Source organism: Uloborus diversus, chromosome 2 (assembly GCF_026930045.1).
Source record: "Uloborus diversus isolate 005 chromosome 2, Udiv.v.3.1, whole genome shotgun sequence".
In the NCBI taxonomy this organism is placed as follows: Eukaryota; Metazoa; Arthropoda; class Arachnida; order Araneae; family Uloboridae; genus Uloborus; species Uloborus diversus.
This window is the reverse complement of record NC_072732.1, coordinates 27,961,237-27,976,194: the sequence shown is the minus strand read 5'-3', so window position 1 is coordinate 27,976,194 and position 14,958 is coordinate 27,961,237. Positions and strand designations below refer to the sequence as shown.

At 37.4% G+C, this 14,958-nt stretch overlaps 1 protein-coding gene across 2 annotated transcripts in view; it reads left to right on the top strand.

Moving 5' to 3' along the window:
* Positions 1-14,958, top strand: part of LOC129216940 (WD repeat-containing protein 37-like) — a 171,540-nt gene that overhangs the window by 71,967 nt on the left and 84,615 nt on the right. For both annotated transcript variants that reach the window (XM_054851159.1, XM_054851158.1), the window contains exon 2: positions 1,083-1,153. In XM_054851159.1, the coding sequence (XP_054707134.1) occupies positions 1,083-1,153 (71 nt within the window). The remainder of the gene's footprint in view (positions 1-1,082; positions 1,154-14,958) is intronic.

Below are 14,958 nucleotides of genomic sequence, written 5' to 3'. Positions count from 1 at the left end.
TGCCACAGAGCTTGGATTCACTCTGTAAGCATACATGTATATTAGAGAATATACCCGTGGGTAGATGTACAGACATACACGTAAAGGTACGTATATACGTCTGTACTGATATACAAATATTACGGTTATTTGTAACGGTTTTGCATCTATTTTTAACTATGACCACTTAACCCCATGCTATGACCACTTTCCCCCACCCCATGGGGTAAAGTGGTCATAAATGCATAGGGAAATGAAAGTGTTATAAAAGTACTTAAATTAATTTCCCCCCCCCCCTGAAATTCTATGTACCGTGTTCTTTAATAATGCAATGTAAAATAACAGCAAAAAAAAGTTGAAGTGTTTAAAGAATTTATTGTATTTATTATCCATCTAAGTTGAAAACCTACGATTTTATGACCACTTTACCCCACCAGACCCTACACCGTACAACGCGGAAGGGAAATGAAGCTATTACGTTACATCCAGTGACGTAGCATAGGGGTAGTCCCCGGGTTCGGACGTCTCCCGTGAAACTCAAAATGGGACGACATTTCAAGTTATTCTCCTTCATTTAAAAGATGTTTTCCATTGCGTTATTCATTTTAAGTGTGTATAACTTAGATGAAAAATTAAGACGAAATTATGAGTTTCTTGTCACATTTTCTAATTTCAAGCCCTACTGTTTTTTTTGCAGGAGGGACGCAAAATTTGTAGATCCGATCTTGAGCGCTACTATGTATTAAATTTTGAAGAATTACTTATTTAGTTCTTTTTGGAATTGTTATAGACTTATGCGTCCCCCCCCCCCCCATTGCAATATCTCTTATGTATGTCAATTCACTCACTCCGTTCAATCACTCATTCCCACTTTCCACCTGTGCTCTCGCTCGGACGTGCACATGCGCCGTAGGAACTACCTGTTATCGCCGGGCCACGTTGCCCGCTGCTCCTTTATTTATTCGGAGACCGGCGCGCGCTGTTGCCGGTTCGCGCGTCGCTGGGCACCGGATAGTGCCGTTCATTACCATTCTTTTTTATTTATTCTGTGTGTTCGTGATGTCCGATCGACTCTCACTGCTTCTCTCTTCCTTGCATTCCAGAGGGAGGCTGTACGAGCTCTTCAGCCAGATCGAGAAGGAATTCGAGGCGCTCTACACAGAGAACATAGCACGTAAGTACGCGCACGCCCACCCACGTGGTGGGGGCTCTCTCTATCTTGTTTGTTTGTTTGTGTTCTGTCGTACCGCGTGGGAGTCCCGCGGTGTCTTTTGATCTTTGGTGGAAGAAGGTGGGATGCGAGAGGAGGTGGAACCCACGTTTGATGAAGGAGCTATTGATTCCGAAGTCGAGCGGGGGAATCGGGTATTTGAGGTAACTTCGTACTGGTGTCTTTGTAAAAGAATTTCATCTTTGCTTTTGATGGTCAAAAATGACTTTTGGCTTACCTGTGGGTGTCAAATTTTTATATTTCGCCCTCTGATGACCATTTCTGAAAATATAAAATATTTTAACTTTGTTTCAACTGTAAATTATATGCGATTTTTTTTTTTTTTTCACAAAGTATCCTGTTTAGTTTTATTTTTTAAATTATTATTTATTAGTGACTCGCCTAGACATTGGACCTATTTCTATTTTTAAAGAAATAAATATGCAGGGAGGATCGACACAAAAGACCCCGCATGCAGTGCCAGATCTACGGTTTTTCCTGAAACGGGGCAAAAACTTAAAACTGCTGTGCTTACTCATCCTCTTTCAAGTTTTCATAGGTATTTTCAACGAAAAAAAAAAAACGCAGAAAAAGGATGAGTTTGTCTCTCCCCAGAAGTCGCCCTGCTTGCTCCCCTACCGAGGTGGCCCTTCCCCTAAGAGCAAGGGCGGACCCCTCTAATTTTCGCAAAGACCCCCCCCCCCAATCATCCCAAAAAGGTAAAAAATACCCCTCAGAACACCCCCTCAAAATTTCAATGGCACATTCGCTCCATGACCCCCCCCATCCCTAGGTGGATACCCCTGCTCCCCCTTAGATCGGGACTTGCCCGCATGTGGAGGAGATAGATTTTTTTTACAAGTCTCTATGCAGTCGATGCATCGTTTTTTTTATTTTTATGGAAATGTGTTTCGTAAAAAAATAAAATTTAAAAGCATGAATATAATATATGAACAGGCAAGCAAAGGAATAAAACAATATTTATCCAAGAAAGTTCATTAAAAGCAGTTTAAGTGATGAGTTAATATTTTTCTCTGACGCTTAGTGTGGAAGGAGAGAACGGGGGGGGGGGCGATGGATGTCAATCAAGTTCTAGAGGGGCCAATGGGCTCAAAAAGGTTGGAAACCACTGTATTAGACGGTGAAACGTCATATGAGGTTCAGGTTGAAAAGAGTTTGGTGATTGACTTTATATACATCTAATATCTACTTGTTCCTTCCTAAAATATTCAGTAGAATTTAACTGTGTTATATTGTCCGATCAATATAACCATGAATTTTTCGCCTGGAATTAAATTCCTGCATTGAGTTTCTCTAGGACTCGATTTGAATCTCTAGAGACTTCATGCTTTGTTTGTAGTTGGTTACCTACGTCAGTGGTGCCCAACCTACGGCCCGCAAAATTGATTCGTGCACATTTATCTTGCAACTTAAGGTTACTTCGTACCTCGTGAGAAATTGGTTTGAAATAAATTATTTTAATAAAAACGTATGTGTAACTTAGAACTAGAAAACTTAGTTTCTTCACGGTGTTTAAAAGCTCCCGGTTTTTATTTCATAGTATTAAAAGTTGACTATCACCTACTACAGGTGTGTGTACCTTGGAAGGTTGTAGCGCAGACTGAGCCATTGAAAGTTTTAGGGGGAAGGGTGTTTTGAGAGGGATACTCTTCTTTTGGGGGGGGGGGGGTGCGCCTTTGCTCATAGGGGGTGGGCCCCCCTGCCCATTATATTGTATAGAATAGAGTGTTACAATGTTAAATGCGGTGGCGGATTTACCATGTGACAATTTCAAGGGACTGCCACGTCCCAAGGGCGGATCCAGGAAATATTCAAGGAGGGGGCGATTGTTTTTTACTCTTTTCTCTTTGGAACTTCAATTTCTAAAAACTTTCGAAGGAGTGTACTGAGTCTCATCGCTGACCCTTATGTAATTAAAGGTGTTAACAGTTGCGTTTCTTTCTAAAAATATACAGGGTGAGCCTTCGAGCCTGTCTGTAATATCATCTAAGATCGTCTAATATTGAAATTTGGAAACTTTAATTTCGAAAAAAAAATCTGTAGAAAGTTTTGGTCCCTATCCCCAGAGTAATAAAAGATGAGCTACAAATTTTCAAGATTTCAATTCAGGAAGAATTCCAGGCAAGAGCTCACTTTCTTCTAAACATCATCAAAGATTATGTAAAATTGCGTTTTTGGAACTTTAATATCGAAAATATACCTGAAAAAAGTTCCTGTATCTCGGCTCAAGGAGGGGGCGATCGCCCCCATCGCCCCTCCCTTGTATCCGTAATTGCCACGCCCATAGGACACCCCGAAGCGGATTCAAAGAAGCATTTTATAATATACTTCTCAGGTTTATTGTATGTAGTTCTGCCATAGCTCTTGCTTAGGGGCTCACTCACTGCTAAATACCCAAGCTTTGCCTTCAATTCACGAGTCGAACCGCACCATGCTGCGGACACTCGCTGGTGAGATAAATTTACTTTATCTACCCTCAGTTTCAATGAGATCACATCTGCCTCCTAGCTTGGTTATTCACTAATCCAGACTGAAGAGTTCTGATAAGAACGAGACTGCAGTCTCAGGATGTGATAACCGGGTTGTCTGGTATATTTCAAGTAGTTCTGGCCTTCGCCCTGGTGAAGGGGCGGTAACTCACTGCTGAACACTTTATAAATATTCAGTAAATTACCGCCCACTAGCCAGGACTAAAGCAGAAATACATGAAATACAGCGCCAGCTCAGTCATTTCCAGCCGGGGACTGCAGTTTCGTGCTTATTAGCACTCATCAGCCCGGCATAGGAAAGTGACTGAGCTGGAGATGGAAAACCTCTTATGGAAGCCAAGAGGGCGAAACAAACAGGTAGCTAATGTAGAATTAGCACAGACCAGTCGAGTGACCGAAGGAATGGTTCGATTCAACTCGAAAATTGATAGCAAGGCATGGTAGGTATATTCAGTAAATTTTGGCCCTCTTGGCTTCCATAAGAGGTTTTCCATCTCCAGCTCAGTCACTTTCCTATGCCGGGCTGATGAGTGCTAATAAGCACGAAACTGCAGTCCTCGGCTGGAAATGACTGAGCTGGCGGTGTATTTCATGTACTTTATAAATGTTTTACATCGTTCAGTAACCTCCAAAAATGCTGAATATCGAACCCGAAATCTGTGACTATCCGTCAGTGATTCTTGGGGGACATCAGGGTCCCGAGTTGGGGGGGGAACGCTACATACCCTTAATTTGGGAGGGGGTCGGGGTCAGACCCATTCTTACGTAACATTTTCCAAGTCGGTATTTTATATCAGAAATCGCGCGGTCAAGTGGTTTGGCAGGGATTCTATTTCATTAGCGTCTGGAAGGTTAAAAACGTACTACGAGGAGCCGTTTTTTTATTTGTTTTACAAAGAATGAAAAGTGTAAAATAGAATAAAGGAATTGCACTATGTGTATCGTGTTTTATTTTTGATTAGTATTGCATCTTATACAAAAAAAAGGGGGAAGGGGGCGAAAAAACATTTAGTCTAGATTCCAATTTTTTAGTAAATATTTCTTTACAAAAAAGGATTTAATTTAATAATAGTGAATTTAATAACAATTGCAGTGATGTAAGATTTGTTATTTTGAAAAACGGAATGGAATCTTACGTAAGACTAGAGGGGAGGGATTTGAAAAATCTTACGTAATTAATGAATAGACCCTTAAAACAAACGAAATCCATGGGAAATGTTTCTTTTTCGATCTCAAGGTTAAATCATACATGGTGAGATCATTCATTATTTTTAAATACATTTATCGAGATTTTTTTCCCCACGGCTTTACGGCTGCGAAACGCGTTGCAACACCTTCACCACTGTGGACCTGAATGCTTGAGGAAAAGTTGACTCTCGCAATTGCGAAAAAGAGCTAAAATTTCGCCACTTGTTTTTTTCCTCTCTGCCTATGAGAGATCTTTCGCGATGACTGGAGAGATTCAAAATCTTCCTCCTTCTATTCTTGCAAAAGCTTGCAAAATGAGGCCTTTTTAGCCCGTCTCAGCTGCAAGAGGAAAATCGCCCGGATATGACGAAAATTATTTATAGAGGCAACTAATCCGAATAGCAGTAAAATAAGAATTCACAACGTCAAATGGCACAGATTACTGCAGACACGTGTTTCGGCGTTGCAATGCATTCCTTTTTTAATGCATAAGAAATGAACTTATGGATGAAAAGACATCCGAAAATTGAAAAAGGCGTTCCTTGTAACGCCGAAACACGTGTCTACAGTAATCTGAAATTTGTGCTATTTGACGTTGGTATTTCTTATTTTACATTTTATTCACAACTAGTGGTACCCGCACGGCTTTGCCCGTAGTTGAAAATTAAAAGATAATTAGTTTCGCCTGTATATTTACAAATAATGAATAACGAATTTCTCGCCAATTGGCTATGTTCATTCGCTCTCCCATTCCACTTCATGATAATTTCGTAATTTACTCGTCCATCTTATGATAATTTTGCTCCGGAAAATGTTCTTAAAATTGGAATAGAAAAAGAACCACATCGAATTTTCGAAAAATCGCTTCGAGGTGCTCGCTCACCCCATGCTACAAACTTTGTGCCAAATTTCATGAAAATCGGCCGAACGGTCTCGGCGCTATGCGCGTCACAGACATCCAGACAGAGAGATATTAGTAACTTTATTATTAGTAACTATCGGTACCCGCACGGCTTTGCGCGTAATAGAAAATTAAACGGTCATTCGGTTCGCCTGTTTATTTACAAATAACGTATGGTGAATTTTCTCGCCAATTGGTTTGTGCCCATGTTACGGTTCCACGTTATGATAATTTCGTAATTTACTCGCCCATCTTATGATAATTTTGTTCTTAAAATTGGAATAGAAAAAGAACCACATCGAATTTTGGAAAAATCGCTTCAAGGTGCACATCCCCATGCTACAATCTTTGTGCCAAATTTCATGAAAATCGGCCGAACGGGCTATGCGCGTCACAGAGATCCTGACAGACAGAGATCCTTTCAACTTTATTATTAGTAAAGAAGAAGGTATTTATTTAATTTAACGCACTAACAATTGCTGAACTGGTTGCCTATTAATTTTTATCTAGAAATTTGCTAAATATAGAAGTGATTTGTTCGTTTTTAAACATTTTTGTTTTTTGCTGAAATTTTTCGTGACTTTTTCACCTTCGTTACTGTAAAGCACTTATTTTCGTGAGCCGTAATTTTCGCGAAAATGAAGATATCTGTGATTTTCCAAGCTGAAGATTTCGCGAATGTTACTTGAACAGAACCGAAATTTGATAAAATACATAAAGTTGAAATATTTGGCGAGGCTTAAGTTTTCGCGATTGCGACGGGATTGCAATTGATCCAAAAATTGAAGCCTCGCAAAAATAACTCTTTATCAGTAGTTTGTGATACGCAGTTTGTCTTAGAAGAAAATTTAATTATTTTGTTCTCAGTCGATTATTGTCTGTTTTTCACGAGAAGGCACTTTGCCCCGCCTCCTCGAAACTCAGTTCTATTTTACGCGGAGGTGATTGGTAAGCAATCCACACGCTTCTAAATGAGACGAGCCTTAACTTGGGCGTGGATTTTAATGTGCAAAAACGTCTTAGTGTCCTTTACATCACTTGCTTCACTTGTTTGTTGCTATTTTAGTTATTCTTACATTTAAAACAATGCTGCTTTTGCGACAAAATGCTATGATCCGAATATACCTTCTGCCGAAAACAGCGAAATAGAATCATCGGATACCACGTGACGAAGGAGGAGTCAAGTGCCTTCTCGTGGAAAACGGACAATACCTTCCTCATAAGGGGCCGTTCCCCTAATCTGTACCTCAAAGCCAGACTAATGTAATTCACATTATCTCCACTTTACAGGAGAACGTAAAAACATTTGTCTGGTGCATGCAAAAGTTTGGAGTCGCACTCTTATAAAAGTGATCAGGAATTATTATAAAGGTTTTTTTTTTTTTTTTTTTTTTGAAAAGTAGAATGCCGTTGTTTTTTTGGCTCGGTGTGCGAAATATAATTGTACGTACAATCCCCCCCCCCCCAAAAAAAAAAAAAAAACTTGAAAAACTGCATTTTTGGACTTCGTTAGTCTGGCTCTGAGAGACAGATATGGTTCACGCTTTGAGGGGGAGGGGGTGTGGTGGGCTCATGAAATTGTGCAAGTTTGTGGCGCAACATCACAGTGGAAGAAGGGGATTACAAGAAGTGCGACATTGCGCATTTTGGTTGAAGTAAAAACATTTTTTTTTTGTTAATGTAAAGTGACGTGTGACAAGGGGAGGGGAGGGATTAAGGTGGAGTGTGGCAGAGGGGGGGGGGAGAATAAGAGCATTATGAATTGCAGCCAGGGGCGCTCCGATGGAAAATCACTGTCACCTTTCAAACATTTCATTATCATCGTCATTCGGTAAAATTTGGAGTTCCATTCGGCAAGATTATCATCATTCTTGAGAAATATGTAGTTCATTCGGCAAAATTTGGAGTTCCATTCGGCAAATTGAAAATTTCCGCCCTCCCAAAAATTTATGTTTGGGGCTCCCCTGATTGGAACCGAAATGTTCACAACTGACGTATTATTGACTGCATCATAGCTAATTGTTTTTGAAAAAATAATTTCTCTTTTCCGTCTTAAAATTTTCTGTCTTTGAGTTCTGTTTATATGGGTGTGCAATAGCACTGATCCCTTTTAATTCAATCGATGTAGTTCAGCTGCAGCTAATTTTAGTGAATTTTCAAATGTAATGGTACCGTCGGTAGATCAAGTGTCTAGTCGTGAAGTCTTCATAAAAAGTCATCTGCTAGATAATTAAGTAACAGGGTTTTAAACGCATCAGTTTTTATAGGTCATGAAAAATTATCTCTATTAAATCCTTCTATAAAAGTATCATCAAAAATGTTATCTTTCTTCGTTCCCAATCCTTTTAGTTACGAGAACCAACTTCTTCGGGAGATAGTTTCCGTCTTTTTTCTTTGCTCGTTTGCATGGGCGGAACTGTTGGTTTAATTAGGTTAAAAGCGAGAAGCGTTTATGTGTGTTTTTCAAGGATGAAGTCGAATGGCTGGTTGGATATTTTTAAATAGGGCTTTATCGATCCCTACGCGTGCCAGTTATTTCGTACATGAGTTTGTCTTACCTGAATATGAAACCTGACACTTGTACTGGTTTTAATAGTGGTAATAGTTAAGTTGTTAGAGGGTGCGTAAGCTACTGGAAAACCCTAAAACGTGTTGGCTTTCTTTTTTCCAAGGCCTTAAAAGTCCTGGAAAATAGGAGTAAAGTGCAAAAAACGTCTGGAAAGTCCTTGATATTCTTATTTTTGATGAGCCAATCATGTGTCGTGTGGTACAACGTGTGATGCAGAAAGCTTCTCTCAAAAATAGGAATGTTTTCCCAAAGGTGAAAAATAAATAAATAAAAATAAAAACCAAACATGAAAAAATAAATAAATAAATAAACTGGTCAATAAGTTAGAGAAGAGTGAAATTATGTATGAAAGTATCTATAATAAGTTTAAGATATCAGAAAACTTTCCTCTTAAAATTTAATAACTCAAATTAACCTATATTTTAACTAACTTTTTATGTTTTAGTAGCATTAAAAACTTAATAATTTGTTTTTAGTTACTTTTTTGGTTTGAAAAACGATCGCGACAAGAAACAAAAATGTTTCAAGGGTGGAGCGATTGATTTTTATTACTTACCATTTACGATTCCGGTTTACCAATGTTGATCACAAATGTTTCCGACTTCAGCTTCGAAACATTTCCGGGGCAGAGCCCCAAAACTTCCTTCTCCTAACATCATCAAAGATCACTTTTTTAACTTCAATATTTGAAAGATTACCAGTGGAGAACCTCTAAAGGGAGTAGCGATCTCTCTCATTGTCCCTTTCTTATATCCGCGCCAAAAAAAATCTTTTAAAAGAAAAAACTTTTAAAATTTTCATGTATTCGCTTAATGCAAAACTCATGTACAGAAATTAAATTTTCATCTAAATCTAATCTTCCAAAAGGTAGTAAGAATGATCGAAACTGCAATTTCTCTTCTCTATGTATTTATTTTATTCCTTTTTCCACTCTATATATTATCATATTCTTTTCGATTTTTTTTTCAAAGTATCACTTCACACTGGATAGTCTAAAATTTGAAAATGAATAAATAGAACAATAAGTGGTCAAACCAGTTTTTACGCTAAAGTTGAAAAGTGAATTTAAAGGACTGTTTATTTTGTTGTAAGATTCGAAACAATTGTAATTTTATTCTACTGATAAATTTTGTGATTGGCTTGGGCAGCAATCCCCTTTTGATTCTTTCTCTTATCGAAGAAAATACATCCAGTCTAATAAAGGCAATTGCGTGCCAATTTTATGTGTAAATTAAGATTTTCCTTTTATAGCACATTGATACTAGTGATGTGCCGGATCGTCAAAAAAGTAGATCCGCGGATACGGATCCGGATCATTCCTGTCAAGATCCGCGGATACGGATCTCAAAATATTTTTTGCCCAATTCAACTATCCAAGTGTAAAATTAATCACGGAAGGTATTCCCGTCATAATAATAACACTGTTTCTTCAAAAAATGTCATCTACGGCGAAAATTCTTGTATAATAAAGACTGATTTGCTCTTTAAAGAAATCTCCGTTAAAATTGAGGGAGAGTTGGAAGGAACGGGTCATCGCTGCATTAATGCTTAAATAGAATGTGAAAAATTATTTCTAGCTTGCTCCGTAGATGTAGGATACAGGAGCAAGAGTGTAAAGCTGCTACTGGATAGGCTAGAAATAATTTTTTGCATTTTATTTCAGCATAAATTCAGTGCTGACCCATTGCACCCAAATACTGACGGAATAACAGAGCCGGAAACACCTTTACAATCAGTAAATAGAGAATATTGTCTCACTTTTTTTGAAGGATGCCGAAGCAAAAATGAAGAATAACAGAAACCCCAAAAAAAAAAAAAAAAAACTATTATTAAACTAAATATATATATTTTTTAAGCATGTCTGAGAGGGCCGTGGGCTTCTGAAATGATACCTTATAAGTTAAATAGGGAATAAAACCTAATTTAAACGGAATTTAAGAGTCTTTTATTCAAATATTTAAGAATTTTTAGAATAGAAAAGATCCGTCAAAAAAGTAGCGGATACGGATACAGATCTTTATTTTCCCTCGGATATCCGCGGATACGGATATCCGGAACATCACTAATTGATACATTCCTTTCAAAAGCAACTGAACAAATTGGACCTCCGCCAGATATTTCTGTGTCTTTCAGTGTTTGATCAACACTCGATAAATACAAAAATAGAAATTCGGACCGCGTTTGAAGTCCGGAACCATAAATTCTTATCTGGCTATAAGAAAATGAGATTAGTTATCTGTTTATATATATATATATCTATGCTTTTGTTTCAAAATAGCTGCGGGCTGCTTTGGTATCCGCTTCTTCTAGAAAAGCGATTAGCATTTTTGCTTTTGGAAACGTTTTTTATGCCTTTTTTACTGCTCTTATGAGCGTTGCATCAATTTCTGCATCCAAAACCGCCAACACCGGTAACAAAATCGTCTCGCACTGAGCGGAAGGCCAGAAAAGTTAAAATAATTAAATTAATGGCTTTGGTGGGTGGGGCAAACTTTTAATCGTCGCAAAAAACTAAAATGGGGGTTGAGGGATTGTAATTATGAAGAGGAAAACAACTAATGCCTATTGAAAAAACGTTTTTTTTACGTAAAAGTTGTAGTTATTTTTATCTTCAATATATATATATATATATATATATATATATATATATTTATAATTATAATAGTAATCTCAATTTCCGAATTTCAGGTCCTATGCAGGCTTAATTTGAGAAGTCACTACTTATATTTGAAAAATCCCTCGTACTCTTAAATTTTTGTCCCTAAATTTATTAATGCTAAATCTCCCTAATTGAATACATAAGTATCCGGAATTTTCAGTTTTCAATGCTGGCAGCTGTGTTGAGGGCGTGACCGTAGGATCACGCCTGCAACACGTACAATCGTTATTTTTCAAGAACCTATTTTTTTTCCTTAGAAAGTTGATACTTTATATTATGGTACATTATGGTTTCTTATATTGGATCATATATATATAAAAAAGCCATGGGCAATACAAAACAAATAGATGCGTAAAAATATATCATTTGTGCAAATGAATTGAGCAACATATAACTTTATGTGCGTGTCACTTTTGGTACTGTTTTAAATGTACATTATTTATGTAAATAAGTAATTCATTAAATTCTGTTAAGTGCACAATAAATCTAATGTGGGGGTATTCATAAAAACTATTCTCACCAGTCACCACTTCTGTTAAAATAAAAAAAAAAAATAAATAATAATAATAATCACCTGACCAGTTAAAGGTCAAATTAAAAGTTCTCAATAGAAATAATCTTTGTGTTCTAAATAAATACACTAGCCGACTTTGTTTTCCCCAACTTCAATAACGATATCCAACTCCAAGGAAATTACATGGTGTATTCCTTTTATTAAAAAAAAATAAACAAATAATATTTTGAATCTGATACATTATATACATACATTCATCTTCTTGGCTTATGACTAAACCGTTAAAATCGATTCGAATGATTTGTTTTGAAAGCAACCTGAACACATACGATAATGGCAGTTCAGACGAATAATAAAATCCAATCGACGAACTTTCCTCGGACGCTGTTCTTTTTTAAATTGTTTGGGAGGGGGGGGGGGGAATAGATCGATTTTACAAAATCTCATTCTATTGTTATTAAATCATACCGAGACGAATGATTGCAAGGACGCTTAATAACACTGAATTATTATGTTTGCTACGTCTGAGAAATCGATCTCGCAGAATGGATTACCTGTCGCTGCACGTGATGCACATACGCTGATAAAGTTGTTATTCTCTCCACTTTTAATATCAAACCAGTGTTCTACTGGTTATTCTACTCTGAAAAAAAGAAAAAATATTCAATAGGAACAAGTCCGTAGCCAGCGGTGGGGGGAGGGGGTCATACGGTCAGAACCCCCCCCTCCCCTTTCACCTCCCGAACTTTTCAAAGTTTCACATGCTATTAAAAACATTGTTAAAAAATTAGTTTTTCGGACTTCAACTTTGAAAAATTCAAGTTGTCCCCCCCCCCCCCCCAAATTCACCTAAGGTCGTCTAAACTTTCGTTTTCAGGGCATTAATTCCCAAAAAAACTCCAGGGGAGCGGTCCCGAAAATTACCGAAGAGTGGCTCCCAAAACCCTCTTCCCACTAACGTTACCGAAGATCTTCTAAAACTTGTGTTTTTAAAGTTAACTTCAAGAAATTTTCAGGGGATATTCCCCCCCCCCCTTTTTTTTTGCCAACATCATTGAAGATTATCTTAAATTCAGTTTTTTTGCCTTGAATTTCAAACAGCTTCTAGGAAGAGAACTTCCGAAAAAACCTTTCCCTTACATCACTGAAAGTCGACCAAAACTACGCTTTTGGAGCTTCAATTGAGAAAGATTGCCGGTACGCTTAACGTTACCAAAGAAGGTCTACAATCGTGTTTTGAAGATTTCAATTTCAAAAAATTCCCGGGGATTAAGCCCGAATCTCTCTTCTCCTTAACTTTTCTAAAGATTGTCTAAAACTGCATTTTTGCAACTATAATTTCGAAACATTTCGGGGAAGCGCCCCCGAACCCCCCTTTCCATAGCGTAGCAGGTGATAATCGACAATTGTATTTTAAAAGATTCAATTTCATAAAGGGACCAGGAGAACGCCCTCCCCCCCATCCCCCTTTACATTACCAACAATTGACTAAAATGAAATTTCAAAACTACAAATTAAGAACATTTCCGAGGTTGGCCATTTGGAATCTTTCCTTCCCATCACCAAAAATCCTCTAAAACTGCGTTTTTAGAGCTACAATTAAAAATTTTTTTGTTGTTGAGCTCCCAAAATCGAGGGCGCCCATTCAGGGGGGCAAGTGGAGGCTCAAGCCCCCCCCCCCCTTCCCTTAGAAATGAGAACTTCCTTGCTTTTGGTGCTTTTTTCTTTGCAAAAATGTAAAAAAATGTCTTTTCCAGCTATTAATGAATAAGTTATTAAAAATGTCAACTTTTAATATCTCTATTCTGTACTGAAATCGGTTTCCATAAGGGAAATATTTTGCTAAACCATGGGGAAAACTTCTGAGCCCCACCTTAAAATTTTGCGCATGGGCGCCTATGAACATAATTAGAGAATATAACAGTTTCAGTTTTACAATTGCATTTTCGAAAAATGGGCGGGGGAGCACCCCTCAAACCTCTTCTTCCCCAACCTTACCCAAGATCGTCAAAAATGCATTTTTAAAACCATAAATCCTTAAACTTTCTGAAGGAAGAAATGTATTTCAGACACATGTGATGGGGAAAAAGCACGAAACCTTTAATTTCATACACCTCCATATTTTTTTGACCTCGAATGACTCTGTGCGATAAAAACACCGCTGATCCAAAAGAAGGTTGACAAGACAAACCCCTTTGACAAGACCAAAGAGAGTTCAAAATTGCGTTTTTGGGCCCTTAATTTTGGGAAACTTTCGGGTCACAGACCTCGATCCCTTCCATCCTCTTTAATATCATTAGAGGTAACTTAAAATTGCATTTTCAGACTTTTGATTTCGAAAATTTACAAGAGCACAGCTTCCGATTGCCTGCCCCTTATGCCGTCGTACCAAACATAATCGAACCTTGGTTGAGCGAATACGATTTGTTCTATTTATTGTTATTGAAAGCAGCAAGAGAGGTCACACATTTTTTTTTTTTTTTTTTTCAGAATGTTTCATTAATGTTATTTATCCAGCGAAAAGGGCTGACGGGAACCAATAAAATGATAAAGATGTTTGCTAGTTGAACCTCAAATGATTCAATCGATTACAGTCAACTCGCGATAACTCAAAGTTCCAAGGGATTGACTAAAACGTTTGAGTTATTGGTGGTTCGAGTTATGGAAAGTTTCCACAACAGTCTCAAGAGTTTGGGACTCGATGAAAACTTCGAAATGAAGGAATATTCGAGTTATAAGCTTCGCGTCATCGAGATTCGACTGTATTTGAAATTGCATGGGAATTTTTTTTGAAAATCAATTGTGCGCAATTGTCACACACATTTCTTGTAGACAAACTAATGTAACGCTACTAGTGTATGCATGCATACCTAATTAATTTTGAAAATGAACATGATTGTTATGGTTTCACACATTGTAGTGTTGTAGATTTTTACTGCGTGCTGTTTTTCATTAATAACAATGCTCTTACTTGCAACCATGTATCAGCAATTGGATACCTTCTTTTACGGGGAATTGTTTACCCAAAACCTATAAAGCATGAAAAAACAATTTCAACGTTTTGTTTTCCTTCGTCTCATCTCTGACTTGCGACGAAGTCGTAAAAGTCATAAAAATTGATTTCTTTCTTCTATTTACTTAGATGTTCTATCCGCTGAAGTTTGCTCGCGAATCATCAACAAATAATAACCTTGAATAATCTAAATATTTCAATCCAGTTTGTTCATTCGAAAAACATATTTCTCTAATATCGAACAAAAAGTAAATGGACTCCATCGATCCTCTTATTAAATGAGTTTGCTTTCGTTATTTTCATTTATTTCTTTATTTATTTTTATTGAAGACTAGCTGAATGTCCGGCAATTTCCAGGTTTCTCGAAGTTTAACCCTTATAAATCAGGAAAAAAAAAGATAAAGAAGGTTTTGTT